The sequence below is a fragment of the Myxocyprinus asiaticus genome, chromosome 5 (genome assembly GCF_019703515.2).
Source record: "Myxocyprinus asiaticus isolate MX2 ecotype Aquarium Trade chromosome 5, UBuf_Myxa_2, whole genome shotgun sequence".
In the NCBI taxonomy this organism is placed as follows: domain Eukaryota; kingdom Metazoa; phylum Chordata; class Actinopteri; order Cypriniformes; family Catostomidae; genus Myxocyprinus; species Myxocyprinus asiaticus.
In genome coordinates, this window is record NC_059348.1 from 13,896,676 (window position 1) to 13,923,324 (window position 26,649).

Here is a 26,649-nt window from a genome sequence, read left to right on the forward strand (position 1 = left end):
TGTGTGTAGGTAGTAGTGTTTGCATAATCAGTCAGAAGAAAAGTGGACATTAACCATTAATGTGAGAAACGTGACACCCCATAGGGCTCAATAGGGACATTTGTTAATACATTTTAGGCCACATGGTATCATGGTTTTATACAGGATGTATTACTAAGTATATATACAAAATAGTATTTGGATTCTATAATAAATTCGGTGTGTTGTTCAGTGCCCACTGCTCTCCGAGTTAACGGTCTGACTAATTGCCTGAGTATGGATGGACGGTCCAGTCTACTGAGCCCCCCTCAAGCAAACCTCCTCGACACACCTAGTCATGGCCATTATCGGGCCACAGAACCAGGGGACAGTCCAGGTAAGCATTAACATGGGCAATCATGTATCAGGTTTAATTACAATGTTCTAACATTGTAGTTACATTGTAATATGTGTAAATTGACTGATAACAGTCTCTTTTGATTTAAATATAATAATAAACATTATGCATCCTACACTCTTTCTCGCAGTGTCCTCTGCTATGGCATCAGGTCCACCCAAAAAGCGTCACCGCAGCTGGCACCCCACCTCTCTAGTGCCCGTCCCTGCCACGGCTGTCCCTGTGCCAGCCATCCGGCCGCTGGCATGCAGCTCTGGTGGGTGTGATGGAATCGTACACAGTCTTTTATGCTGTTTGTCTATGTTCATGCATGTCTTTGAACAGAGAGGCTTCTCACAGCAATGAAGGAACAAGGGACATGAAAAAATCCATCTACAAGGATGATTTATTCATTGTCTCCATAGAAATAGGGGTGAGAGGTCACTTTGACTTTCAAAAGAACTGAAGAACTGGAGCTCGGAGATCCTTGGAGATTAATTTGTGATGCTGTAGCTTAGTTACCTTTTCCTCAGCATTAATTGGAGTGTCAGGTTAACACAGGATGAGAGTGAGAGGCTGAAGAGATCTCTCCACAGTATGTTTGTTGTTAACCATCAAGTTTCCAGTATACATGTACAAATATTAAGGTGCTGCTTTTCGGTTCCAGGTCCTTTGTTGTCCCTGTCCAATCAGCCTCCATCAGTGTCGGGAGTGATACAGCCCCAACCAATCACAGCAGGGGAAACTGTCATCGTACCTGACAACCTTCTGAACACCTCTGGGGTCCGGCCAGTCCTTCTTATTGGTCAGTCAAATCAAAAGCTATGAAACCTTTTATGAAGCTTTATTTACTTTATTTACATGGTGTATGGTGTAATATCTACAGTGGGGTCCAAAAGTGTAAGAGCTCTTCTGTAAATGCTTCTATTTTGCATTTTTCTAATTAAATGCACATTTCATTATGAGCATTAAATTTGAATGGAAATTTGACACAAAAATATTAGATTAGAGAATAATTCAAAGAGCATCTTTTGTGTTTCAGTGAAAGCAAGGAAATCTGACCTTTTGTACAAAAGAGTGAACTAGTCAATGTTACATATTGGCTGACATTTGATTAGTGATTTACACTGTACATTTGTACAAGGTGCTTTTATGAGTAAACACAACTAAATTGTCCAGTCAACTTTACATACAAGTTGTGATTTATCAATTTGTACTTAAAGTGTATTTGTAAGCTCAACTCGCTTAACAAAGTTGTCTGAACAAAAAATAATAAAAAAAAAAGAAAAAGAGATTTGCCAGCTCCCACATACATTGCAGCATGAATAAATAATGATGTTAGTGTTGTATGTGTTGCCTTTTTTTTTTTTTTTTTTTTTTTTGCTATTTGGAGACTTTATCTGTGCTGATGATGTTGTTTTTGTCATTACTTTAGATTAATAGTTGTGTGGTGATGTTAAGAGCTCATCTTTTACTTTATGTTGTTTGTTGAGTATCACCATTACAGAGGTTTGTGTGTCAAGTGTTGATATCTATTTGCCTCCTAATCAAACTATTAGTGCAAAACTTACTGGGTTTACTTGACAATTAAAGTTAGGTTCCCTGCACACTAACATTATATCGGCAGGCCTTAAAGTAATAGTTCACCCAGAAATGAAAATTCTGTCATCATTTACTCACCCTCATGCCATCCCAGATGTGTATTACTTTCTTTCTTCTGCAGAACTCAAATTAAGATTTTTAGAAGAATATTTCAGCTCTGTAGGTCCATACAATACATGTGAATGAGTGCCAAAAGTTTGAATCAAAAATAAGTCAGCATAAAAGTAATCCATAAGACTTTAGTGGTAAAATCTTCTGAAGCGATATGGTGTGGGTGAGAAACAGATCATTTTTAAGTCCTTTTTTACAATAAATTCTCCCTGCTCAGTCAATCTCCACTTTAACTTTCACATTCTTCGTCTTGCGTTTTTTGGTGAGTCACATTCTTCATGCATATCACCCCCTACTGGACAGGGAGAAGAATTTCTAGCAAAAAAAGGACTTTAATATTGATCTGTTTCTCACCCACACCAATCATATCACTTCAGAAGACATGGTTTAACCACTGGAGTCTTATGGATTACTTTTATGCTGATTTATGTGCTTTTTGGAGCTTCAAAATGTTGGCACCCATTCACTTGCATTGTATGGAACAAAAGAGCTGAGATATTCTTCTGAAAATCTTCGTTTATGTTCAGCAGAAGAAAGAAAGTCATACACATCTGGGATGGCATGTGGGTGAGTAAATGATGAGAGAATTTTCATTTTTGGGTGAACTATTCCTTTGAGTTCATTGCACTGAAATGAAGTTGTTAAAACTACATCCAATTGAAGTTCAGCTAACTAAACTGTAGTTTTCATAATTAAATTCAGTCAGTTCAGATGACTTTTTAATTTGTGAGATAAACTTATCCAGTTCAGTCAGTTAAACTCAAAAAAGCCCACGCAAAAAATTCACTAAATATAATGAGTTGAATCAACAAAACATTTTTACAGTGTAGAAATAGGGCAGAATCTAAATATATCTTATTCACTATGCTATAATGTTTCTTTGTTTTATATTTTTCAAAAACTTCCTAAAACATTCTGTTTGCTTCCAGGTTTAAATCAGATTTTGAATCCCAAATTTTTAATGTGATCTCGAATGTTTGGATCCCAGGAATGTTAGGGAGTAACTAACTTAAAGTGCTATTTACTACCATGCTACTATTTTAGTGAGTCTCTTTCATTTGGACACTACATGTAAATGAACTACATCACATAAATGATTCACTTATTCACTAAAACCCCAGTGTAGCCTTAAAGGGACTTTGCCTACTTTTTTGAAGCAAAATATTTAGTTAATTTCAGCTCTTTATCACTATATTTCAACTCAGTTATATAGAATAAGGTGTTTTCCAATTGTATTTCTGTAGTTTATATTTAGCATAAACTTATTTGTTCAATTGAATGTTCTCACCCTAATTGTTTAATGCCACCTTAGTTCTAAGTCACCTATTTGTTGTATATTTAAAAATATATTCTTCTTTAAATAGCTTTAATGTATTTAGATACGTGTTGTTTGTAAATTGTAGTGTAGCTAACTACGTTTTTATTTTAAGTAGTTTAACTACTTTAAATTATGATTACAGTAGCTTGTAGCCTATTGGAAGCCAAAAGTCCAGTGTATACAATAGCAAAAAATACTACTGAAAGGAGAAACTGTTTAAAAAATCTTCTTTTAAGCTTTGTTAACTTGATATAAGCAGGTAGGTGTAATACTTGCATAATAACATTATTACTACATAATAGAAATGTAACTGAAAGTGTAAAAATATTATTCATACACTATTGTTGTATAAAAGGTATTTTCACATCCTGGTCAAGCTTACAAAAATAAAATTATCTCAAGATAAAAACAGAGCTCTCGAGTCACCCTGTCTTTAACCCTGATAAGTGTTTGCATGTGTGTTAACTCAACATAGACTTGTTGTTTGAATGTCCTCTCCAGGTCAAGGCACTTTACCATACTTCTTTGGCAATGTGGGTGATCTGGTGGTGAGCCACCTGCTGGTCAGTTGCTATACTGGCAGAGAGCTGAATGAGAAGAGCCTTGCCAGTCTGGGCATGTCAGCCAGCCAGTTTCTCACCACAGAGACCATGATACTGCTCACACTGCAATACCTCGCACGACTTGGTGAACAACACTGATGCATGAATCAAAATTAATCAAAATCTATTTTACATTAATTTATTTTTGATAACACTTTATGAGAATATTGTATTTAAATGCACACACTAGTCTTATTACTATTGCGATATTGTTTTATCAGATAAAAAGTATGCAATGTAACAGCATCTACAATAGGTGCTCAAAGTTAGTTCATAATTTTTAATAGTTACCAATTAAGACACCTTTCTACGGTGCTTTTAATTTCCTTCTTTGCTCTTTTGTCTGTATTTAATCCAGGTACGGAGCAGATCCCATTGCGTGAAGAGTTTGAGCAGATCGTTCTCAAGGCCATGCTGTGCGGGCCGACTGGACCTTCCATGTCCCCGGCCCAGCTGCCTTGGTTAGCTCGTATGGAGGCCAGTGTGTCAGGTGGCAGCGTTCAGGTGCTGGTCACGCACGGCTCGCTGGGAGAGGGCATCTCCGATTCACTGCGCACACTGAGTGAAACACCACTGCAACAGCAGCAGTGTCTGCCAATCTATGTGCTCATTATCTGCACCTCGAAAAGTGGAGCTAACGAGTTCTGTGTGTTGGTGCTTGGTAAGGACTGCTACCCTAACAGATAGAGATCTTTTTTAATTCAGCAAAAAGGTCTTCATTCACTTTATATTGCAGTTTTCTCTGAAATTATATGAAAACCTTATAAACCATGGTAACTATAGTTTATGCTCAAATATCATAGTTACTAGAGTTAGTTGTAACAACTAAAACTGTGGCAACGTGGTATTAGCCTCCACTGTCATTAAAGTGTCTGTTACACATTTTACATGTTACTCAAATTAATTACTATAGTAATAACTGTAACAAAGTGTATTTACATAATGATAATTGAAAATGTATTCATTTAGCAGATGATTTTATCCAAAGCGACTTACAAAATGTGGAAGGATACAACAAAACAAATTCATCTTAAGGAGACAACACGAAATGTGCTGCAATACAAAGTTTCAGTTGTATTAGAAAAGTACTAACAAGACAGAGATTAGTGTCCAACAAGAATGTTTTTTTGTTTTTGGTTGTTTTTTTTGTTTTTTGAGTGTGCACAGCAAAATCCCCGGTGTTAAATTAATACTCCTTGGTGTCTTCATGAGTCCACTCTACTAGAGTGTTAAAAACTAACACTGAGCAGTGTTGAATCTACTCTGTGTTGTGTTGAATGTTGAATTGGCCAAACAGTTCATGAGATCAAGTAGATACACTCTCTGAGTGGTGATTGATCATTAGTTGATGACACCTGCTGTTAACCAGCGGAGTCTACTGAAGGAAAGAGCAACAACAAGAACATAAAATCAAGAGAACAAACCAGCAAACACCATAACAATTAAATCAGATTGTTGGTTTAAGTATTTCTGTAACTGCTGATCTCTTGGGATTTTCATGCACAACAGTCTCTAGAGTGTAAAGAGAATGGTGCGAAAAACTAAAAATATCCAGCGAGCGGCAGTTCTGTGGACGAAAACGGCTTGTTAATAGCAGAGATCAGAGGAGAATGGCCAGACTGGTCCAAGCTGACAGGAAGGTGACAGTAACCCAAATAACCACACGTTACAACAGATCTATGCAGAAAAGCATTTCTGAATGTACAACATGTTAAAAATTAAGGCGGATGAGCTACAGCAGTAGAAGACCCCTCGGGGTACCACTACTGTCAGATAAGAACAGAAAGCTGAGGCTGCAGTGGGCACAGGCTCACCAAAACTGGACAGTAGATGACTGGAAAAACATCGCCTGGTCTGACAAATCTGGATTTCTGCTGAGGTACACAAATGGTAGGCCCACTGAAGCCTCAGTTTTTTGTTCTTGGCTGACAGAAGTGGAACCCAACGTGGACTTCTGCTGTTGTAGCCCATCCGCCTCAAGGTTCGACGTGTTGTTCATTCTGAGATGCAATTCTTCTCACTACAATTGTACAGAGCGTTTATCTGAGTTACCATAGCCTTTCTGTCAGCTCAAACCAGTCTGGCCATTCTCCACTGTTTGTTTTTCGCACCATTCTCTTTACACTCTAGAGAATGTTGTGCGTGAAAATCCCAGGAGATCAGCAATTACAGAAATACTCAAACCAGCCCATTTGGCACCAAAAATCTTGCAGAGATCACATTTTTCCCTATTCTGATGGTTGATGTGAACATTAGCTGAAGCTTCTGACCCATATATGCATTATTTTATACATCACACTGCTGCCACATGATTGGCTGATTAGATAATTGCATGAATAAGTAGATGTAGAGGTGTACCTAATAAAGTTGCTGGTGAGTGTATATATATATACAGTATATATGATAATTGAAAAAGTCTATAAATGTCCAGTGTATCTTAATTTCTTGGAAGTTAATAATGATATTTTACATCATATGTATGTACTGTATATAAAACAAGATATGGCAATATTTACAGTATATGCTGTATGTATAATATAATATAATATACAATATTATGTTAAAAATATTTAAAAATTATGTTTTCAATGGTAAATGTTCTTAGTGAAAATTGCAAATATTACCTATATGGAAATTAAAATGTACATTGAATAGCATTCTCTCTATAATAAATGCCATTCACTGATATTTGAACCTCTGTTGTTTTTCTCAGGTAAATATCAGTCTCGAGCTCTGGCAGAGAGCATGCTCACAACGAATGAGTTTCTGAAGGAAATCAGCTATGAGCTCATCACAGGGAAGGTTAGCGTGCTTGCCTCACACTTCCAAAGCACCTCATTAGGTGAGTTGCCACTTTTCATTGAGTGTGTATTGTTGTGCTTTATTTAGATACAATTTAAAATGATCCAAACAAAATACTGTTGTAATCAGTATTTCCTGTTCATTTATGTAAAATAATGGCACAGTTTTGTGGACAATTCCAAAATTGATCAAATCAATTGTCCACTGTTTTAAATTTCATATTGATTGTGATGCTATAGGGGACAACTTGGACAAACAACTGGTTCGGTATAAACGTAAACGCAAAGACCGTGTGGTTCAGCCTTTCCAGGGACATCTCACTGAATACATCCACTCCCAAGAAGCAGCAGCCATGATACCAGAATCAGGGCCAGGTGAGCTTTTGTTGTCTCTTTAACCATTAATTTTTCCCCCCAAATTCAAAGGGCTTTATTGGCATGATAAAACTCAAAAGAGTTTCCATCTGGACTCGAACGCAACACTCAGATCTTTCCACCTGATCACCTCAGGTAATTTAAATCTGTATATACTGTATGTGTGTGTGTTGCAGAACTGTTGAATGACCATTTTCAGATACACCCTCCACAGCTGAGTGTGGCACGCAGTCTCCTGTCACAGGTGTGTGCTATCGCTGACTCAGGCAGCCAGAGTTTAGATTTGGGCCGCTTTTGCAAGGTAGACTTCCTGATTTTGGTGCCACCATCTCATGTACTGGTTCACCAAACAGTGCAGCGGATTCAACAATCAGGTATGTGACAACGGTATGACTCTATTATTGATTTAAAGGAGTATTCAACCTTGTTTGATGTCAAGGCTGTTTGTTTAACCAGCTGACCAAAGCAGTTGCGAAAGCCATTTTCTAAAACTCATAGCTTGTAGGTTAGAGCTTGTCCTTTGTCTTTGATAGGTGTCCTGATAGATCTAGGGATAGAAGACACATCCTTGGCCCTACAGAAGTCTGACAAGTATGTAGTGCGCCTGGATGCGGAGGTCCACACAAAAATGGAGGCTTTCATGAGAAAGGTCAAGCAGAATCCTTATACACTCTTCGTCCTCATTCACGACAACTCACACGTCGACCTTACCAGGTAAGACACACAGTGTTGTAGTTAAAAGAGATGAAATGCATTTATCTGTGCTTTATTCAACATGGGTTACATTTACTTAAAGGTGGAGTGAGTCATTTGTTTGAGAAATGCACACTTGACAAAACTCACTTCCGTAATGTTATAGATTTCCAAGTGAAACTAGAGATTTTTGTAAATGAAAAAGAAAGGACAGGACTTCATTTATCGTGTTTATTTGGATTTTGAAAAAGTGGTTTCTATAGCAGGTGGTGAGAGGGGAGGGGTTGAAAAATAAGAGGTATTGGTGATGCTAGCTGAAAAGAAAATTCAAAACCCTCTTCCTCCCCAAGCAGATCTAGTCCGCCAAGACCAAACTCCCTAACTTGCCATATACAGTACATTGTAAACTTTTAAACTTATTCAACGAGTTGTCTTGACTAAAATATGTTAAAAAGTAATGGTAGTTCAGGTAGTTCAGTGGTAGTAGGATGCTGAGTTAAAAAAAACTAAATAATGATAAATGCATTAAAATTATTTTTGTTTGGGCTTTTGCTTAGATATTCAAATTCTTTTCATTTGGGCTTTTGTTTGGCCATTAAAATTCTTTTCATTTGGGCTTTTGTTTGGCCATTAAAATTACTTTTTGTTGGGGGCCTGGGTAGCTCAGCGAGTATTGACGCTGACTACCACCCCTGGAGTCACGAGTTTGAATCCAGGGTGTGCAGAGTGACTCCAGCCAGGTCTCCTAAGCAACCAAATTGGCCCGGTTGCTAGGAAGGGTAGAGTCACATGGGGTAACCTCATCGTGGTCGTGATTAGTGGTTCTTGCTCTCAGTGGGGTGTGTGGTAAATTGTGCGTGGATCGTGGAGAGTAGCATGAGCCTCCACATGCTGTGAGTCTCCGCTGTGTCATGCACAATGAGCCACGTGATAAAATGCGCGGATTGATGGTCTCAGAAGTGGAGGCAACTTAGACGCGCCACCACGAGGACCTACTAAGTAGTGGGAATTGGGCATTCCAAATTGGGAGAAAAAAGGGGGAATAAAATAATAATAATAATAATAATAATAATAATCCTTAATAATAAAATTCCTTTTTGTTTGGGTCTTTGTTTGGATATTAAAATTATTTTTATTTGGGCTTTCTTTGGACATTCAAATTATTTTTATTTGGGCTTTTCTTTGGACATTAAAGTTCTTTTTGTTGTGCTTTTGTTTGAAAATACAATTATTTTTGTTTGGGCTTTTGTTTGGACATTAGATTATTTTTGTTTGGGCTTTTGTTTGGACATTAATGTTCTTTTTGTTTGGGTTTTTGTTTGGACATGAAAATTACTTTTTGTTTGGGCTTTTGTTTTGATATTAAAATGACTTTGTTTGGGATTTAGTTTGGATATTAAAATTACTTTTGTTTGGGCTTTTGTTTGGACATTAAAATGACTTTTTTGGGCTTTTGTTTTTGGATATTAAAATTATTTTTGTTTGGCCTTTTGTTTGGACATTAAAATTAGTTTTGTTTGGGTTTTTGTTTGGACATTAAAATTACTTTTTGTTTGGACTTTTGTTTAGACATAAAAATTATTTTTGTTTGGGCATTTGTTTAGACATTATTATTTTTTTATTATTATTATTTTTATTCTATGAGTGTTTGAAAAACCTATTTTGAAACAATAAGTATTTTTACCAATTCTGCTTGGTGTTGCTTCACTTTTGAATACCTTAAATGCACTCATTCAAGGCATTCATAAATGATTAACAAGCAAATAAGCAACAGCTTGTAACATCTGCACTACCTTACCCTGTGCTCACTGAAGGGTAAAAAGCTATGAAGCAAGCCCATATAATTTTTAATTCTTGTAGTGTTTTTGCAGTTGGATCTATCAGAAACATCAGTCTTCTCACTTTTTCTTTTTTGTCTAACTCACCTCTCTCTCTGTTAGTGCTCTTTCAGGGTCAGTTTGTCATGGGGATCTGCAGGGATTGGCCGACCGGGTGGTAAACTGTCCAGAGGTTCTGGAAGCGATAAACCTGCTGGTGCTGCAGGTCAGCTGCTTTCCCTTCACGCTGCAGAGCCGTCAGTCACGCATCAGCACACAGAATGAAGTGCACTGGCCCAACACTGAGAGCCTGGTGAGTGTCACTCACCCACGACAAAATCTGTGAATGGATTTATGGAGGAGAGATTAGACTTAATAAGCTAGATGAGATGATTGACAAACATTGTGAGCAGTAAGAGTACATAAATATACACAGTCAGACATGAATGGACACAAGTTTAAAGGGATAGTTCAAAAATGCTTCTGAAGGAGATGTAAGCCAGAATGTTAGCCAAATTCATTTACTTTCATTGTATGGATAAACAGATGCAATGAACGTGAATGGTCACTGAGACTAACATACTACCTAACATCTCCTTTTGTGTTCTATGGTGGAAAGAAAATCATATGTTTGGAACAACATGAGAGTAAATGATGATGAAATGGTAATTTTGGGGTAAACTATTCCTTTAAGCATGCAGCCAAACAAGACGTATTTTATGTTTGAGAGCAGTATGGGGGAAAACAATGGCTAAGTAATCCTAACACAAAAAACCTGTTGTTGCCATTTTGCATATTGTACAGTCTTGGTGATTAAATTGTATAGAGACAACATTTAACATTTAACCAAGTAAAATTTTATTCAAGAGCATCAGGATTGTTTTTCTCAGGTTACTTTTTTTCTTGCTTTATGTAAATTTTCTGCTTCACTTTCAAACAACTTGTCTTCTGTCAGAAATCTGCACATTACTGTTTTCAAATGATTGACCGCTGTATATGTAGATATATTATACAAGATGAGATATACTGTATAAGGTATACAATAACATAGTAACACTTAATTTTACAGTGTCTGTCTTTCACATATTACATGTTACTATTATTGATTACTATAGCAATAACAATAACAATATGTAAGTTCAAGTAACTCAACAAAATAATTACACTGTAATTACATGTAGTTTATGCTTATTACTTAGTAATTACTTATGTAAATACACAGTAACATAAGCACTATAAAATAAAGTGTGACCAAAAATAGATATAGTACACACTCTGTATAATATAATTGCTACTATATATAATAATAGGTGCTTTTAAAGCAGTTGTTTAGTCCAGGCATACCTTATTACATCATACTGTACGGTATATAGTAGTTTTGTATGTTTTTTTGGGTGTTGGAAAGCTAGGAGTTTCTAATTTTATAACATACCATGTTATTGTAGGGAAATCTTCTGTTTTTTACAATCTGGTTTGGCTGACCATTTTTGGGTCTAGGTAGTTTTAGGCCTTCACAGCTTAATCGGTTTGCCTTCCTTCTGTCTGGATGCTGAGCTTTCCAGCGCATTCTGTGCTTAGTGGTGCAGATTGTGTTCCAGGAAGTTTGTCAGCTAATTGCAATGCTGTTATAAAATCTTTACCCCAGCAACCAAATTCTTCAGTCATTGAGGCTACCCACACTGCATTTGCAAGTCTTAAGACATTGCTGGGTGGTTTAAATGACCACACCACTTGTTGGAATCATGAACAATTCAACAAATGATATTCTACAATGACCTAGATGTCTTTATAAACAGACTGGTGTCACTGTGAATTTGGCAACAATATTTGCTGAAATCAGTCTGTGCTTACCGAAATCTGAACCACTGCCTCCCAGTGGTTGAAGCTGGAAGTGTTGTTGAACGAATGGGCACTGAAATGTCCACAGAGTGGCGCCAAAAGTGAGTTGCATTTTTAGTTGTAAACGATGTAATACAGTCAACAGAAATGCAAATTTTATTAACTATACCCACTAGCCCAAACCCCAACTCTAAACCTAACCATCAATAGAGTAAAAATTTTTGTTAGAGCAAAAATGCAACTTCATAATTTCACTCGCCATACCTTCTGGTTTCCTCAGGACCAGAGCCTGTGTCTCTAAGGCATCTCAGGCAATGCAGTAGCGCCAGAGGGAAAGGTAAACACTTTTGAACTGATGCAAAAGTGTCTGATGGGGGATGGTGCTAATTCTGCACAATGGGGTTTATTTCAGGGTACTGGAATGTTGAAAAAGCAACATGTCGATTTCCTGTGTGATCATGTTGTTATAGACACATAAAAAAAACAAAATGCAGAGCAGCATTGTGATTATTCCGCTATAGTAAAATTGTTTACATGTAACTTCAGCAAGTTGAAGCATTGCCTAAGGATCTGGTCTACTTTGGGCTGAAGGACTACAGCAGGTCCCTGCAGTGGGGGGTGGCAAGTCCTATCCTTCGATGTGATGATGCCTTTGAGCGGATGGTCAAAACGCTTCTAGAGAGGTCAGTAAACTTCTCATATTCACACAATAATGCTCTGCATGCTGCATATACTCTATTGACTCTTCCTCATTCCTTGTCTTTATTGATTCCAGGCACCCACACTTGCACAGCATGGTGATCCGCAGCTATCTGCTGATTCAGCAGTACACAGAGGCTCTGATGGCCCTCACCGCCGCCCCATCACTGCGGGACCATGTGACCCCTCAGACCCTCGCCATGGTGGAGGATCTGCTGAGTGTGCCAGGCCGCAGCAGGCACGGGTGCGGGCACATGCTGCTGGTGCGTGTGCCCTCGCTTCAGCTGGCACGTCTGGCACAGGAGCAGCTGGAAGAGGCCCGGGACAAACTGGGGTTGCATTACCGCTTTGCTGTACTGCTGGGCAGCCCTGCTGCAGAAATTAGCCTGCCAATGCATTTCTGTGCCCGTCTGCAGGTAAGAACAACTTGCTGCAAAAAATATATATTTTCTGACTAACATATTGAACATATTGACCAACATATTTCTAGGTAAAAATGCTATTCTGTGATGCGGATTGGCGCAGTTTTGGTGGCACAAGGGGGACCTTAACAATATTAGGCTGGTGGTTTTAATGTTGTGGCTGATTGGTGTAATATGCCAGTGTGGTAAAACAAAAAGTTAATTCAAGATATATTCTCTGAAAACATATTATAATATCTTGTGAAAATTAGCTTTTCAAGTACATTTTGTTGTTAAGGCGCACAGATATTTTTACTGGGAAACAAGACAAAATGCTTTTTTTTGCAGTGCTGTCAGAAGCTTTTAAAACCTTGTATCTTTCTTCCTGAATTCTTGAAAAAATATTATATGGAATAAACTTGAAAACTAAGTATAAATATCTTATGAAAATGAGCTTTTCAAGAAAATCTTGTTTTGCGGATGTTCTGATATTTTTACTGGAAAAGAAGGTAAAAATGCTGATTATAAATGCCTTTAAAACCTGTCCTCCTTCTGCCCTAATTATTGAAATAGTGTTCTTCAATTTAAAATACTAAGTAAAAATATAACACCTTCTTGATATGAATGAAAAAAAATAAAATAAATAAATTGTCAAGTATTGAACATTGCTGTCTGTGCATATTTCAGGCTTGGCGGGGCTGTAAAAATGAAGAATGGGTCCCTCACACATATGAAGATCTGGAAGGACTTCCATGCATTGTCATCCTCACTGGAAAAGACCCTCTAGGAGAGACTTTCCCAAGGTACTGCATGATTGTTCTATGTTATGTTTTGATAAACTTAGTCCATAACTCCAGTATATTAAATATAATGCATTCAAGTCTGGGCATTGGTACCAAATTTTATTCTGTTAGAAAAGGTGCCATCTTGTGGTTGCTAAGTTTAAGTTAAGTCAAGCTCTTACAATGCCAGCTACAATAAAAATATGCCCACCAGTTAAAGTTCAGAAGTGGTATAGCCACTGTTTGGATAAACAAATCTTTTATTTGATTTTTTGGACAGTTTAATATGTTACTTTTATTTATCGGTCAGTTAAATGTTACTTTATAACTCTACATGATGATCACTGAGTCAGTGGTGTTTGTGTGTGATTTGTTCAGGTCTCTGAAGTACTGTGATCTGCGGCTGATTGACTCCAGTTATCTGACACGCACAGCCCTGGAGCAGGAGGTGGGTCTGGCCTGCTCCTACGTCACATGCAGTGTTATACCTGAGACGAAAACTGCAGCAGGCAGAGAGGAGAGACAGAGAGAGGATGAGAAGAGCTCAGGAGAAGCAGCAGAACATGATGAACTCCAGATGGAGCTGGAGAGACCACCCAGCAATGCCAGTGCTGCTACCAGAACCTCTGGTGGTGAGTGACACTGAAAAGACCTGAATTTTGTCTCATCAACTAAGTGTGGTCATTGTCATTAACAGGACATTTTAATTTTTTTACCTTTGTCAGACTAGATGTCAAATATTAATTTGACGTTAATGGAAGCGAGGCTATAAGCCCTCCTCCAACCCCATGAATCATTCCTGGTATATTGTGACCATATTTCATGATTCGATCAGTGCTGCCCTACATTGTATGTTGACTTTAATTTAACATTAATGAAAAACAAGGATGTGAGGGATAGAAATACTGTCAGTTTAATATGTTGTACTGTTTTAAGGTCTTAAGTCAAGTCAAATTTTTATAAAATGACAATTATTTTCCAGTAAAATATCTGAACATCCGCAAAAAACAAATTTCATGAAAAGCACATTTTCATTAGACAAATACAGTACTTAGTTTTCCAAGTTTATTCCATAAAACATGATTTCAAGAATTCAGGAAGTGAACAGATTCTAAATAAAACATTACAGAGGGCCCACTCACCCTAAACACAAATCCTAGGTGCTGCACAATGTATGTCACGTGACAGTTCTTACCTGTCCTCTTTTCCCTGTTTGTGATGACACGGAGGTTTACAAGTAATGTGGTTGAAGTTGAATCCCACAACATGAGAATGTACAACAGTAAGTGAACATACAATACTGAGACAACACCATTAACAGCGTTTACAAAAGTGAGCTAATTAACAAAACAGAGGTGTCAATGATATCTGTAAGCAAAATGAACAAGTAACAAGTCAGCCAGTAAACAAGTCAGCTCTCTCTCATGTTAGCTTTGGTGCACGGTTTTATAGGTTTTAATGTGGTCTACCCAGTTGAGCGACGATATCGCTTGATTAACGACGATTGACAGGATTCCGGACCAATGGCGAATGTCTGTGAAGTTGACAGCAAAAAGAGAGCCAGAGACAGAGGAGAGAGAAAACACAAACAGACATACACGCCGGTTCCATGTGGGAATGTAACTTATTTTTCCAAGTTTATTCCATAATACCTTAATTCAAGAATTCAGGATGAAGAGAACAGGTTTTAAAGGCATTAATAGTCAGCATTTTTATCTTGTTTTCCTGTAAAATATCTGAACATCCGCAAAACAAGATTTTCTTAAGATATCTATACTTATTTTCCCAAGTTTATTCCTTCTAACATTATTTCAAGAATTCAAAAGAGAACCGGAATTTAAAGGCTTCGCACAGCACTTCAAAAACATTTTTATAATCAGCATTTTTGTCTTGTTTTCCAGTAAAAATATCTGTGCATCCTAACAACAAAATTTACATGAAAAGCTAATTTTCATAAGATAGTATAATATGTTTAATATGAAAGAGCAAAAAAAAGACAGCACTGCAAAAAAAAAAAAAAAAAATACTGTTGAATAAATGAATGGGTTTTATTTTCATGTTTCATCTAATGTCTATAATTCACAAAAAATTTTCTTCTCTCTCTGTCTACTCTGTTTGTCTTTCTCTTTCAGGTTCTACCACTGAAAACGGTGTCAGTTCATCAAGCGTACTTGACAAACCCTCCTCCCATGAAGACGCTGCCAGTAGCAATAGAGCATTACTGGACTGTCCCAATCACTTCAAACAAGAGTGTGACTTCCAAGCACCCTCCTCATCCACCACGGCCTCTTTCTCCTCTGCCTCCTCCTCAACCTCTTCCTCCTCTTCATCTCCGGCTGCTCAGAGACCGAGTCAGTCCACGCAGGCTCCACGAGAAGGGAACAGGACACAGGTCTTCCCCAGGACGGCGGTGTTATCCCGGGCAGCGTACACCCTGCTGGCCCCTGAGACTCTGGGTCAGCCCTGCTCAGCGTCCCTGTTGCCCCACGCTGATGTGGCCTGGAGCAGTCCGCTCAGATCGCCTGTTCCCCATGGCCTCGGAGGAGCAGAGCAGTCTCTGTACTATCGGCAGTGGACCACAGCCAGGCAGCACCATGCCGATTACGAAGGGCCAGCCGTGCCACATCCCAGAAGACTGCTGTTGAGTGGACCACCACAGGTAAGCAATAGTTACAAACACAAAAGTTTGAAGGGATTGTTCACCCAAAAATTAAAATTCTGTCATAATTTACTCACCCTCATGTTTTTTTGTTTTTTGTGGAACATAAAAGGAGTTATTAAGCAGAATGCCTTTGCTGCTCTTTTTCACAATGAAAATATATAATGACCAGGGCGTTTCAAGCTTACAAAAGGACAAATAGCACCACAAAAGTAGTCCATACAACTTGTACGTCATATTCCAAGTCTTCAAGTCATACAATAGCTTTGTGTAAGGAACCAACAAGAGTTTTAAAGTAAATATCTTCTCCTCAGCTCTCAAATCTCATTTTCGCTTGTGTACATTCAAAAAAGTTAATGTGGATTCCACCCATTCTTGCTCTATTTTGAGCATTCAGCATCTTATCCTTCATCTTTGCTCTGTTATAGGTGGGAAAAACAGGCGCGTACCTGCAGTTTCTACGGATTCTGTTCCGCATGTTGATTCGCCTTCTGGAAGTAGATGTGTATGATGAAGAAGAGCTGGAGGAGGGTGAGCTAGCTGCTTTTTATTTGTTCTCTTTTAGCACACTATTGTACTGAATACAGCTCTGTTCTGCTTGTAAAACAGTTGAAATGTTTTCAGTTCTTTCTTTCTTTGAAAAGACAACTTATTGAAATATTTTATTACAGTATCTAATTGTCTTTCTCCCATAACATTTTATTAATAATTTTAAATATTATCTTTTAGACGTGCCAGACAAATCAAAGGTCCCGCCTGCCAGTGGGCCACAGTGGCCTGACGTGGAGGACATCCGTAATCTGCGATTTGACCTTTACCCCCATGACCACAAGTTCAGACATGCAAGTCCAGTGCATACAGATAGGGTGCCAAAGACACTAAACGGTATTAGTCTGTTCCTCCTGTATCAAAACCTGAATATTTGAGCAAAGTCCTATTTGTAAATGAAAATCAGTGTTGAAAAAAAAGTATAAATCTTCAACTTAGGTGTAGATGTTGTGTTACTATGCTTATTTGTTGTGTTGCATCTACACCTGTAACACAGGAGTGAAAATAGAGAGACTAGAGGCAGAAGGAGAACAACTCAAGAGAAACACAGTGTCTGTCAGACTCAGCATGTTTGCGGCACACAATGCATTTCACCACTGTGAGCAGTGTCACCACTACAGTGAGGCGGCACCTGCCACTCAGGTGAGACCATGTGTGAATGTATCACTTATAAATAAAATTATATTATATTATATTATATTATACACAAGGTGTTGGTTATAGTAATTGTCTAAAATATAACATACATCTAAATTAACCCCTTTGACATAAAATAAAAGGTCCATAGAACCTTTTGCCTGTCTGGGCTGAATTTAGAGGCAATTTACTTACATAAAGAGTTTTCATGAATTTGAATGGAAAATATCCTATTTAAATTCCACAATTTCAGTGTTTGCAAATATATAATAATGGAATCATAAGGCATGTATAGAAGTATGTAATAATAATTTGAGGCATCAACACACATAACATGCATACAAAAATGGCAATGAGATTTAATTGGAAGAGATTATGTGATCTGCTTGCTTTATTTATATATTTATTTATTTTTGTCTTGTACACAGTACAACATCATAAGAGAAGTAGCTTGACTCAAATGAGCTATTCTGCTTGCAAATAAAATATATAATATAATATAATATAATATAATTGATTATTGTTATTTTAACTAAAGGGATTTCATTTTTATTTGTTTTTACCAAATTATTTATCAAATTAAAGGTTTTCAGAGCATCGATTATCTGGGCTGTGTGTGTGTGTGTGTGTGTGTGTGTGTGTGTGTGTGTGTGTGTATATATATATATAATAAAATAATTTTGTATGTTTAACATTGTTCTATGTCTTTTTAAATTCCCCAATATCAATGCTTGCAAACTTGTGTAATGAAAATAATGCAATCATAAATGATGTATGGACGTATGAAAAGTTAGATTGTTTTTGTGTTTCTGCTTGAAGCTGTCCGATTGCACGTTCCACGCCTTCACGTTCTGCTCGTCCATGCTGGGAGAAGAAGTCCAGCTGCACTTTATCATTCCCAAAACCAAAGAGCATCACTTTGTCTTCAGTCAGCAGGGAAGTCATCTGGAGAGCATGCTTCTCCCTCTACTCTCTGACCAGGTGAGCGGCCCATCCATTTACTGGACTTATTATAGAAAGGCAGAACAAAATAGCAAGAAATAAATGAAAAGAGTCTGTTAAGAACGAAATCAAAATTGTAAAAGCAGTTGCAAAGGTGAAACATATATAGTTGATTGCAAGTTAACAGTAAAAGTCACCTATGAAAGAGGTCTGACAGTTAGTATTTTGAAAAAGATTTTTAAAAAGCCAAATAATTAATGACCAAATTGCAGGTGCAATTATAAGAAAACTAGGACAAGAGTCATTTTTAGGTGCTATCAATGGAAAACCAATGTCTTAATATTAATAAGAAAAAATAGTTTATGCTTAAATACATCTATAATAAGTAAGGTATAATGTACAATCAGCCGGTTGTTGTCGCGAAATAAACCCAGACAGGGTGATCAGGACCCCGATGTAAAGGGGAGGGGTCTTGTATCACACTGAAGGGGGTTTATTTTGTAAAAATGACCGTCTCACTCATCATTATCCAGCTTATTACATGGCTACTAACCAAATAAATAAATACATGGACATAAATTATTGATTTGCATTGAAATTGTGTAATTATGTGAGAAGAAAGAAATCACTGAACAGCTGAAATCCACCTCCGGTTTGCGTCTGTTGGTGTTTATTTTGTGAAAATGTTGTCTCACTCCTCATTATCCCGCTTATTACAAGATTATTTGCCAAATAAATAAATAAATGCACATGAAACATTGATTTGAGTTGAAATTATTTTATTATCTTACTTGTAGAAATCGCACAGCCTGATGGTGCCATTGACCAATTGAATCGAGTATTTCAGAGAGCTGTGTAACAATTAACGGTAGCTATAATGACTAAAAAGCAGCTTATGCCTTGAACATATCGCAGCATCAAAGTGGATGGGCACAAGATGAGACTTAAAGACATGCATAGTCAGAGAATTCTCAAAGGATACATTTCAATTATAAACTGTATATTCTGGTGAAAGGAGCACCTGGACCCCTGAACAATGGAAAAAGTCTTGTTGTTGCTGAGTCGACCTGATTTTTGTGTCTGATTCTGTCTTTTAGAAGGACTGCTTTAGTAGTCAAAAACTGACTTAATTTTGTATCGCTTTTGCTTTACTCAGGATTCTGGCATGCTGAAAAGTCCAATTTTCTCCCCCACCACTGGTCGACAGGAGCATGGCCTTCTCAACATCTACCATGCCACGGAGGGAGCCGAACACCTGCACATCTTAGTGGTCAAGCAGTATGAAATGCCCCTCTACAGAAAATACTGGCCCAACCACATTCTGCTGGTGCTGCCCGCAATGTTCAACAATTCAGGAGTGGGTGAGTATTGACCAGAGTTATAAAAGGTTTTTTATTGCTTATGAAAAGGGATCTACCTTGGAAATCATGATTTACATTGCTTGCTTGTTTTATTTATTTATTTGCTGTTGATGGCTAGTGTTTGATATAATCCGATTACAGAGTAATTAGTTGCAGTAATCTAATTACTTTAAAGGAATAGTTCACCCAAAAATGAAAATTCTCTCATCATTTACTCACCCTCATGCCATCCCAGATGTGTATGACTTTCTTTCTTCTGCAAAACACAAGTTAATATTTTTAAAAGAATATTTCAGCTCTGTTGGTCCTTACAATGCAAGTGAAAGATGACCAGAACTTTGAAGGCCCAAAAGGCATCATAACAGGAATCCATAAAACTCCAGTGGTTTAATCCATGTCTTCTGAAGAGAAATGATAGGTGTGGTTGAGAAACAAATCCCTATTTAAGTCCTTTTTTTATTGTAAATCTACACTTTAACTTTCACTTCCACATTCTGGTGTTGAAGTGACTTTCACTTTCACATTCAGCCACCTACTGGTTGGGTCTTGTCAAAGGTGGAGATTGATTTAAGGACTTAAATATTGTTCTGTTTCTCACCCACACCTATCATATCGCTTCAGAAGACATGGATTAAACCACTGGAGATTTATGGATTACTTTTTTGCTGCCTTTATGTGATTTTTGGACCTTCTAAGTTCTGGTCAATATTCACTTGCATTGTATGGACCTACAGAGATGAGATATTCTTTTAAACATCTCAATTTGTGTTCTGCGGATGGGATGAGGGTGAGTAAATAATGAGAGAATTTTCATTTTTGGGTGAACTCTCCCTTTAAGTAAAAAAAGTAGTTCAATGCATTACTTTTTAAATTTGTGTAATCAGATTACAGTTACTGACTTTCAATTAATTTAATTGCTCATAAGTATATTAGTAGGATTACACATATTTCTAAAATAATATTATTTTTGTAAAAACAAAAACATTTAAAACATGAATTACGTTCATATATACATCTAATTGCGTTTCTGTGAAATTTAAAGGGCATGTACCCTCTAACAAGTCATTGTAAAAGAGAAATGTGTGGTGTTGAGTGTATGAGTTGTGCGCAATAATAAACAAGGAGGAATATAGACATTCGTTTGTATTTGTTGAGCGGAAAGTGTTATTGAAAGTATCTTAAAAGTAAAGTGATAATTAATGTGATTAACTTTTCAATGAATTTAGCTGTAAAGTTTCTCATTAAAATTTTAGAGTAATTATTTTAGAGTAATACAAATGTAATTATTCACTCGTAGTGGATTATTTTTTTATTAACTTACCCAACACTGCTGAGAATGCAAAACACAGCTCATGACATGTCAAGGTTGCTTTTTAAAAAATGTAACCACATATTGATCAAATATAATCTTGTCTTTAGTTTTCTGTCGGACTCTAACACGTTACAACAATTTGTTTTGTTTTTTTACTAGAAAAATTTGAAAGCCCAAGAGTTCATTCTTTTTGTGATTTGGTTGTGTTCATGGCATTTCAGGAGCAGCTCGGTTCATGATCAAAGAGTTGTCATACCACAACCTGGAGCTGGAGAGGAACAGACAGGAGGAGCAGGGCATTAGGCGACAGGACGTCTGGCCCTTCATCGTTATGATGGATGACTCGTGTGTCCTGTGGAACACCCATCAGTCTGGACCTGAGGGCAACAGGTAGAGAAGAAATGATGGATGGAACGAAATAATCCGATTTTTTTTCTCCAAAAAACAAACAAAATAAATACAAAAGTAATGCTAATGGAATTTTATATTCTAATGAGATCAAACAAGAATCCTCTAAGGCCAGTTTTCATTTTCCTAATATCAAAGTTTTCCAAAGTGTCCAACACTACAGAATGTTTCTATTCTGAAACTCTCCGTTTTCTGTGAAGGAAAGTGCTCTTCCAGTCAAAATCAATTATGGTATTTTAAACGAAAACATATTAGTGTGGACGTGGCCTTAGAATTGATTCTAATAATAATAATAATAATAAAAGATCTGAAGATGAACTTATGATTGGTTCCAAATTATTATACAAAATTCCAAAAAAGCCTGGTCTTTTCAGCAGGGAGAATCCATTAGCATTCCTTTAGGACTTTTTGGCAAGGGATTGCTTAATTAGAACGTCATCATTGTCTAATGTCCATGTCTCTCCATCTTTGTCTCAGTGAGGTGACAAATGTGTCACTGAAGAGTGTCTTAAAGCACATGGAGGCCACTCCGAAGATCTCTCTTTATGCCATGTGTGGCCTCCGGAAATGGAGTAGTAGTTTGTCTTCTCAAGCTTCTTCGGCTCCTTTCTCTCGCTGTCACCTACATGACCTCATCATGCTGAACGTTGACCTCACACAGAACATCCAGTATGATCTCAACCGGTGAGAATCAGTGCTGCTTATGCGTCTGTTTTCATTCAGATGGGGAATAAAGGGCATAATGTTTGAGCACAGCAGTAAATATACTAAATATACTGTACACTCATAGGGTGGGAATTGCCCCCCTTTAATTTCCTTGAGTCCCCCAAGAAACATCTGATGCCCCCACCCTGACTGACAGTGAAATGATCAGTTGTCCCCCTAAAGCATACAAGTGCTCCACCAAAGATTGCATCCTATATTTGAACTACTCTTCCTCTATTACTACTGTTTTCAACATTTTAGCATAATTGTAAAGTCATCACAATTATAAAATAGCACAAATGGAAGGATGGAAAATATGATGTGACCAAATTTTTTGAATATTTTAGCTTTTTAAAAAGTATCCACCCTTTATCTAGATTACCACTCTGGTTGTTTTCTCGACCAACTTCATGAGGTGCCACCCGAAATGCTTTTTAAACAGTACTGTAAGAGTTCCCATGTATTCTGGACACTTGTAGGCTGCTTTCCCTTCTCTCTCTGGTCCAACAAAAAATAAATACAATTTAAATTTGATAAAGAAATTAATATACAGGCAAAAATTTATATTTTATCTGCAAAACTAATTCTATTCATTCAAGCCAATGTTTTTTAGGATCACGAGAAACAAATCCAGTCAAGTTTGCCTAATGTTTTGACTGGTGGTAGTATGAGTATTTCTTTATCTAAGGAGAATTTCAAGGTGTTATATGTTGAAAATGATAGCGACAAGTAAAATCTTTCAGTCTGAAGGTAATTGTTTGTGTATTTTTCTAGGTTCACCTGTGAGGAAGTGGACTTTAACCTGAGGGCAAACAGCAGTGGTCTTCTGCTGTGTCGTTTCAATCACTTTAGCGTCATGAAGAAACACATTCCCATTGGAGGACACAAAGACTTCCTCATAAAACCCAAACTCATGGTGAGCTCCATACTCCAACCTGTTTATTTTACATCCAAATGACCATCAAAACGTTAGTTAGCTTATTAGCTTTGAGTTAATGCTAACTGCAGTTGCATTAGATATCCACTAGGAGGCACTACTGGACTAGTCATTCGAATCAGCACATTTTAAGATAATGCTCCCAAAAATAACTTTTATTTTACATTCACTGTTTGCCTGCACATGTACAATTGCTTTAATTAAATATAGATTTAATAAATAAAAACAGATTGGGCCTTTCAAAGGTCAACTGTTTATGAATATACAGACGGTTTGCAGGCCCCAAAGAAATAATGCTCTGAATTCGAAATGGCATACTGGCATTTTACAAACTGCCTACTCCATAAGTATATACTGTATACTGCAAGCTCTTTTCTGTAACATGATATAGTCCGGTGCATAAGATGCATACAACTCAGAAGCATAGAAGCAACCCAGCAGAGTTTAAAAACAACCTCTCTTTTTCTTTTTTCTTTTTTCTTTTTTCTTTTTTTCTTTTTCCACAGAGGATGGAGACCCCAGTGCACATCAGTGCATCTCAGTACGTCTGTGCTCCAGACAGTGAACACACTCTGCTTTCTGCACCAGCTCAGTTCTTGCTGGAGAAGTTTCTACAGAGCTGCAGTCATTGGCTTTTTCCTCTGGCCCTCTGTAACGGCACAAACCTAGTGCTGTCCATCGACAGCTATCTCAACCTCGGCCCAGAGGTGGCACAAAATTCAGCTTTTCACACTGCATGCATTGTCATAAAGCACAGGATGATACTTTGTTCTTACATTATTATACATTATGAAACAATAAAGTAATTTCGGACACAGTAATCGGTCATAGACATTTATCACTGTATTTTCCCTGTGGTTAAATATTTTTCAGATATGTCATTTTAAGTCATTTAGATTAATTTAGTGACTGAAGATGCTGTTTATAGTCTCTTGTAATTGTTAACAGGTTGTGTTTATGAACTGTTTTCTCACAGATTGAGGTGTGTTACGTGAGCTCTCGGCCTCACTCAGTGAATGTGGATCATCAGGGAGTAGTCTTCAGTGGGCTGCTGCTCTACCTGTGTGATTCATTTGTAGTTTCAAGTCTCTTAAAGAAGTTCAACTTTCTCAAAGGTGAGACCTTTGACTTTAGATTTGAGTTGTGGAGCATCATCCACTACAAGATTTCCTCTAGAGGTCTGCACCAAGGTTATAATAGTTTTAAATGTTTTATTTAGTTTCTATTTTGTTTTAAATTTTTCACTCCAGTTCTTGTTTTGTTTGTTAGTTCTTGTTTTTCATTATGGGTCCAAGCACCAAAGGTGCAGGAACCTTATTGTAATTGTTAGATTTTTTTTTTTTTTTTTTTTATCACACATTATACATTTGCACATATACAGTGAAATTCTTTTTTTTTTTTCTCACATATCCCAGCTAAGCTGGGGTCAGAGTGCAGGGTCAGCTATGATATGGTGCCCCTGGAGCAGATAGGGTCAAGGGCCTTGTTCAAGGGCCCAACAGTGGCATCTTGGCTGTGCTGGGGCTTGAACCCCCAACCTTCTGATCAGTAACCCAGAGCCTTAACTGCTAAGCCATGACTGCCCCGCCACTATTATTAGGGGTTCAAGCACTTAGCGCTGAAACCCTATTGTAATTGTTAAGATTTTTATTATTATTAGGGGTTCAAGCACTTAGCGCTGAAACCCTATTATTATTATTATTATTATTATTATTATTATTATTATTATTATTATTATTATTATTATTATTATTATTATTATTATTATTATTATTCTGCCATAAAACTGATCGGGCAGAGCAAACCGTAAGGCCTAGAGACTTGAAACTTGGTCAGATGGTAGTAGTATTGCTCGATACTCAGAAACACTCGGCCAAATCGGTCAATAGGGGGCCTACAGCGATCAAAAACGCGAAACTGCTCATAACTCCTAGATCGTTTGTCGTAGACTCAAGTTATTATAATTATACCATTGGAATCCTTGGCTCAAACCAAACAAAACATATATCTCTGATTTCATTTCCGCCTATAAAAATTTTCCGCCATCTTGGATTTTTTCTAAAACCTACTTTTGTGAACTAATCCTAGGTTTTTCGTCCAATCAGGACCAAACCATGGTCTATGATTGAGATTCTATGGAGTCTCAATATCAAAAGTTATCAAAAAAAGTTTGAACTTTCGACTCGAGCTAGCTACGGTATGCAAAAACATTGGAAGTAGGAGTGGCCAATTTTACGTAAATGGCTATAACTCTTGAAGGAAATGAAATATCTTCACCAAACTTGGCATGCTTATGTAAGAGGTCAATCTTTGGTCGCCCAGAAAAGTTGGCGCGATTTTGCCACATGGTGGTGCTATAATACCAAAAAAACATGAAATTGGCTGTAACTATGAAACCGTTAATCCTATTGACTTCAAAATTTGCATACATTGTCTTGTCTCAGCTGCCATCATTGTCTATATCGACATTCACATATGTTGAAAAACATGGCCGCCATCGGCCAATCAAATTTCAGCAGGTATTACACAAGGTTAACAATGACCGATCGGAACAAAACTTGGTGGACCTATTTGACTCTTGGTCTGAGAGGGTTGTGCAAAGTTTTTAAAAAATCGGCCACCAGGTGGTGCTATCACGATTTTTGTAGGTGTTAATAGTTGTATATAATGCAGTGTTGTGACAAAACACAAGTAATATATATAATCTGATAGCTCTTCTCATTCTAAACAACTTTGCCTCAAGAAGCATTGGTGTCTGTCAAACCGTTCGGTAAATTTTTCAGATAATGTTAAAAACCTACTTTTGAGAACTAGTCCTAGGTTTTTTGCCAAATTGGAACCAAACTAGTGCAGAAATATACTCTGGAGTCTGATTATCAATAATTATCAAAAAAAGTTGATATTTCGAGTCACGGTCGCTAATGGGTGCCAAAACATTCAAAAAGGGTAGGCCATTTTTACAAAAATGGCTATAACGCCAGAACGAAATGGGATATTTTCACCAATCTCGGTACACATTTGTATGAGCTCAATCTGAGGTCACAGTAAAAAAACGTAGAGTTTGGCCACTTGGTGGCACTATAACAGGAAAAAAACATGAAAACAGCTCTAACTATGCAACCGTTAGTCTGATAAGTGTTGAAAATCGGCATGCAGTGTCTTTGTCCAAGGTGCCATGACTGTCTATGAGGACATTGGCGTATCTCAAAAAACATGGCCGCCATCGGCCAATGAAGTTTGAGCACCTATTAGACAAGGTTATCGGAGGCCGATCGGCACAAAACTCTGTGGGCCTTTTCGACTGCTGGCCCTAGAGGTCTGTGAGAAATTTGAAAGAAATCGGCCAATGAATGGCGCTAACGAGTTTTACGCCTCTGTAATCACGTGGTGTTTCACACATACACACAATGGCTGTGTCCCAATTCAAAGGCTGCATCCTTCGAAGGACTCAGACTTCAAAGGCCACGCCTTCGAAGGCCGCGAAGGTCAGACTGAGCATTGTTAATTGGGACAGTCTAGCCTACGGAGGACTGTTCTTGTCGCCTAACAACTTTGACAGCTGCCGAGTGACTAACGTTTGTACTGGATTTTTTTGTAAGTTATATTAAACTGTCTGAAAACAAAACAGAGTTCACAAACTGTCTAAATATTTTCACCATGGTCCATTTCTGTATATAATAAAGAGTATAAACTATATATAATCGCATCTTAGTAAGATATAAGTCAACATTTGAACCACTTTAAA

General features: G+C 37.4%; 1 protein-coding gene across 4 annotated transcripts in view; it reads left to right on the forward strand.

Annotated features, from left to right (window-relative positions):
- Positions 1-26,649, forward strand: part of LOC127441624 (GREB1-like protein) — an 89,386-nt gene that overhangs the window by 52,584 nt on the left and 10,153 nt on the right. For all 4 annotated transcript variants that reach the window (XM_051699234.1, XM_051699235.1, XM_051699233.1 and 1 more), the window contains 25 exons: positions 212-355; positions 507-632; positions 1,023-1,160; positions 3,888-4,073; positions 4,347-4,649; positions 6,702-6,830; positions 7,030-7,164; positions 7,341-7,538; positions 7,698-7,878; positions 9,798-9,987; positions 12,060-12,196; positions 12,289-12,628; positions 13,301-13,416; positions 13,774-14,027; positions 15,528-16,054; positions 16,483-16,585; positions 16,784-16,939; positions 17,100-17,245; positions 18,059-18,220; positions 19,338-19,542; positions 21,076-21,244; positions 21,740-21,946; positions 22,742-22,883; positions 23,411-23,611; positions 23,881-24,019. In XM_051699234.1, the coding sequence (XP_051555194.1) occupies positions 212-355; positions 507-632; positions 1,023-1,160; positions 3,888-4,073; positions 4,347-4,649; positions 6,702-6,830; positions 7,030-7,164; positions 7,341-7,538; positions 7,698-7,878; positions 9,798-9,987; positions 12,060-12,196; positions 12,289-12,628; positions 13,301-13,416; positions 13,774-14,027; positions 15,528-16,054; positions 16,483-16,585; positions 16,784-16,939; positions 17,100-17,245; positions 18,059-18,220; positions 19,338-19,542; positions 21,076-21,244; positions 21,740-21,946; positions 22,742-22,883; positions 23,411-23,611; positions 23,881-24,019 (4,734 nt within the window). The remainder of the gene's footprint in view (positions 1-211; positions 356-506; positions 633-1,022; positions 1,161-3,887; positions 4,074-4,346; positions 4,650-6,701; positions 6,831-7,029; positions 7,165-7,340; positions 7,539-7,697; positions 7,879-9,797; positions 9,988-12,059; positions 12,197-12,288; positions 12,629-13,300; positions 13,417-13,773; positions 14,028-15,527; positions 16,055-16,482; positions 16,586-16,783; positions 16,940-17,099; positions 17,246-18,058; positions 18,221-19,337; positions 19,543-21,075; positions 21,245-21,739; positions 21,947-22,741; positions 22,884-23,410; positions 23,612-23,880; positions 24,020-26,649) is intronic.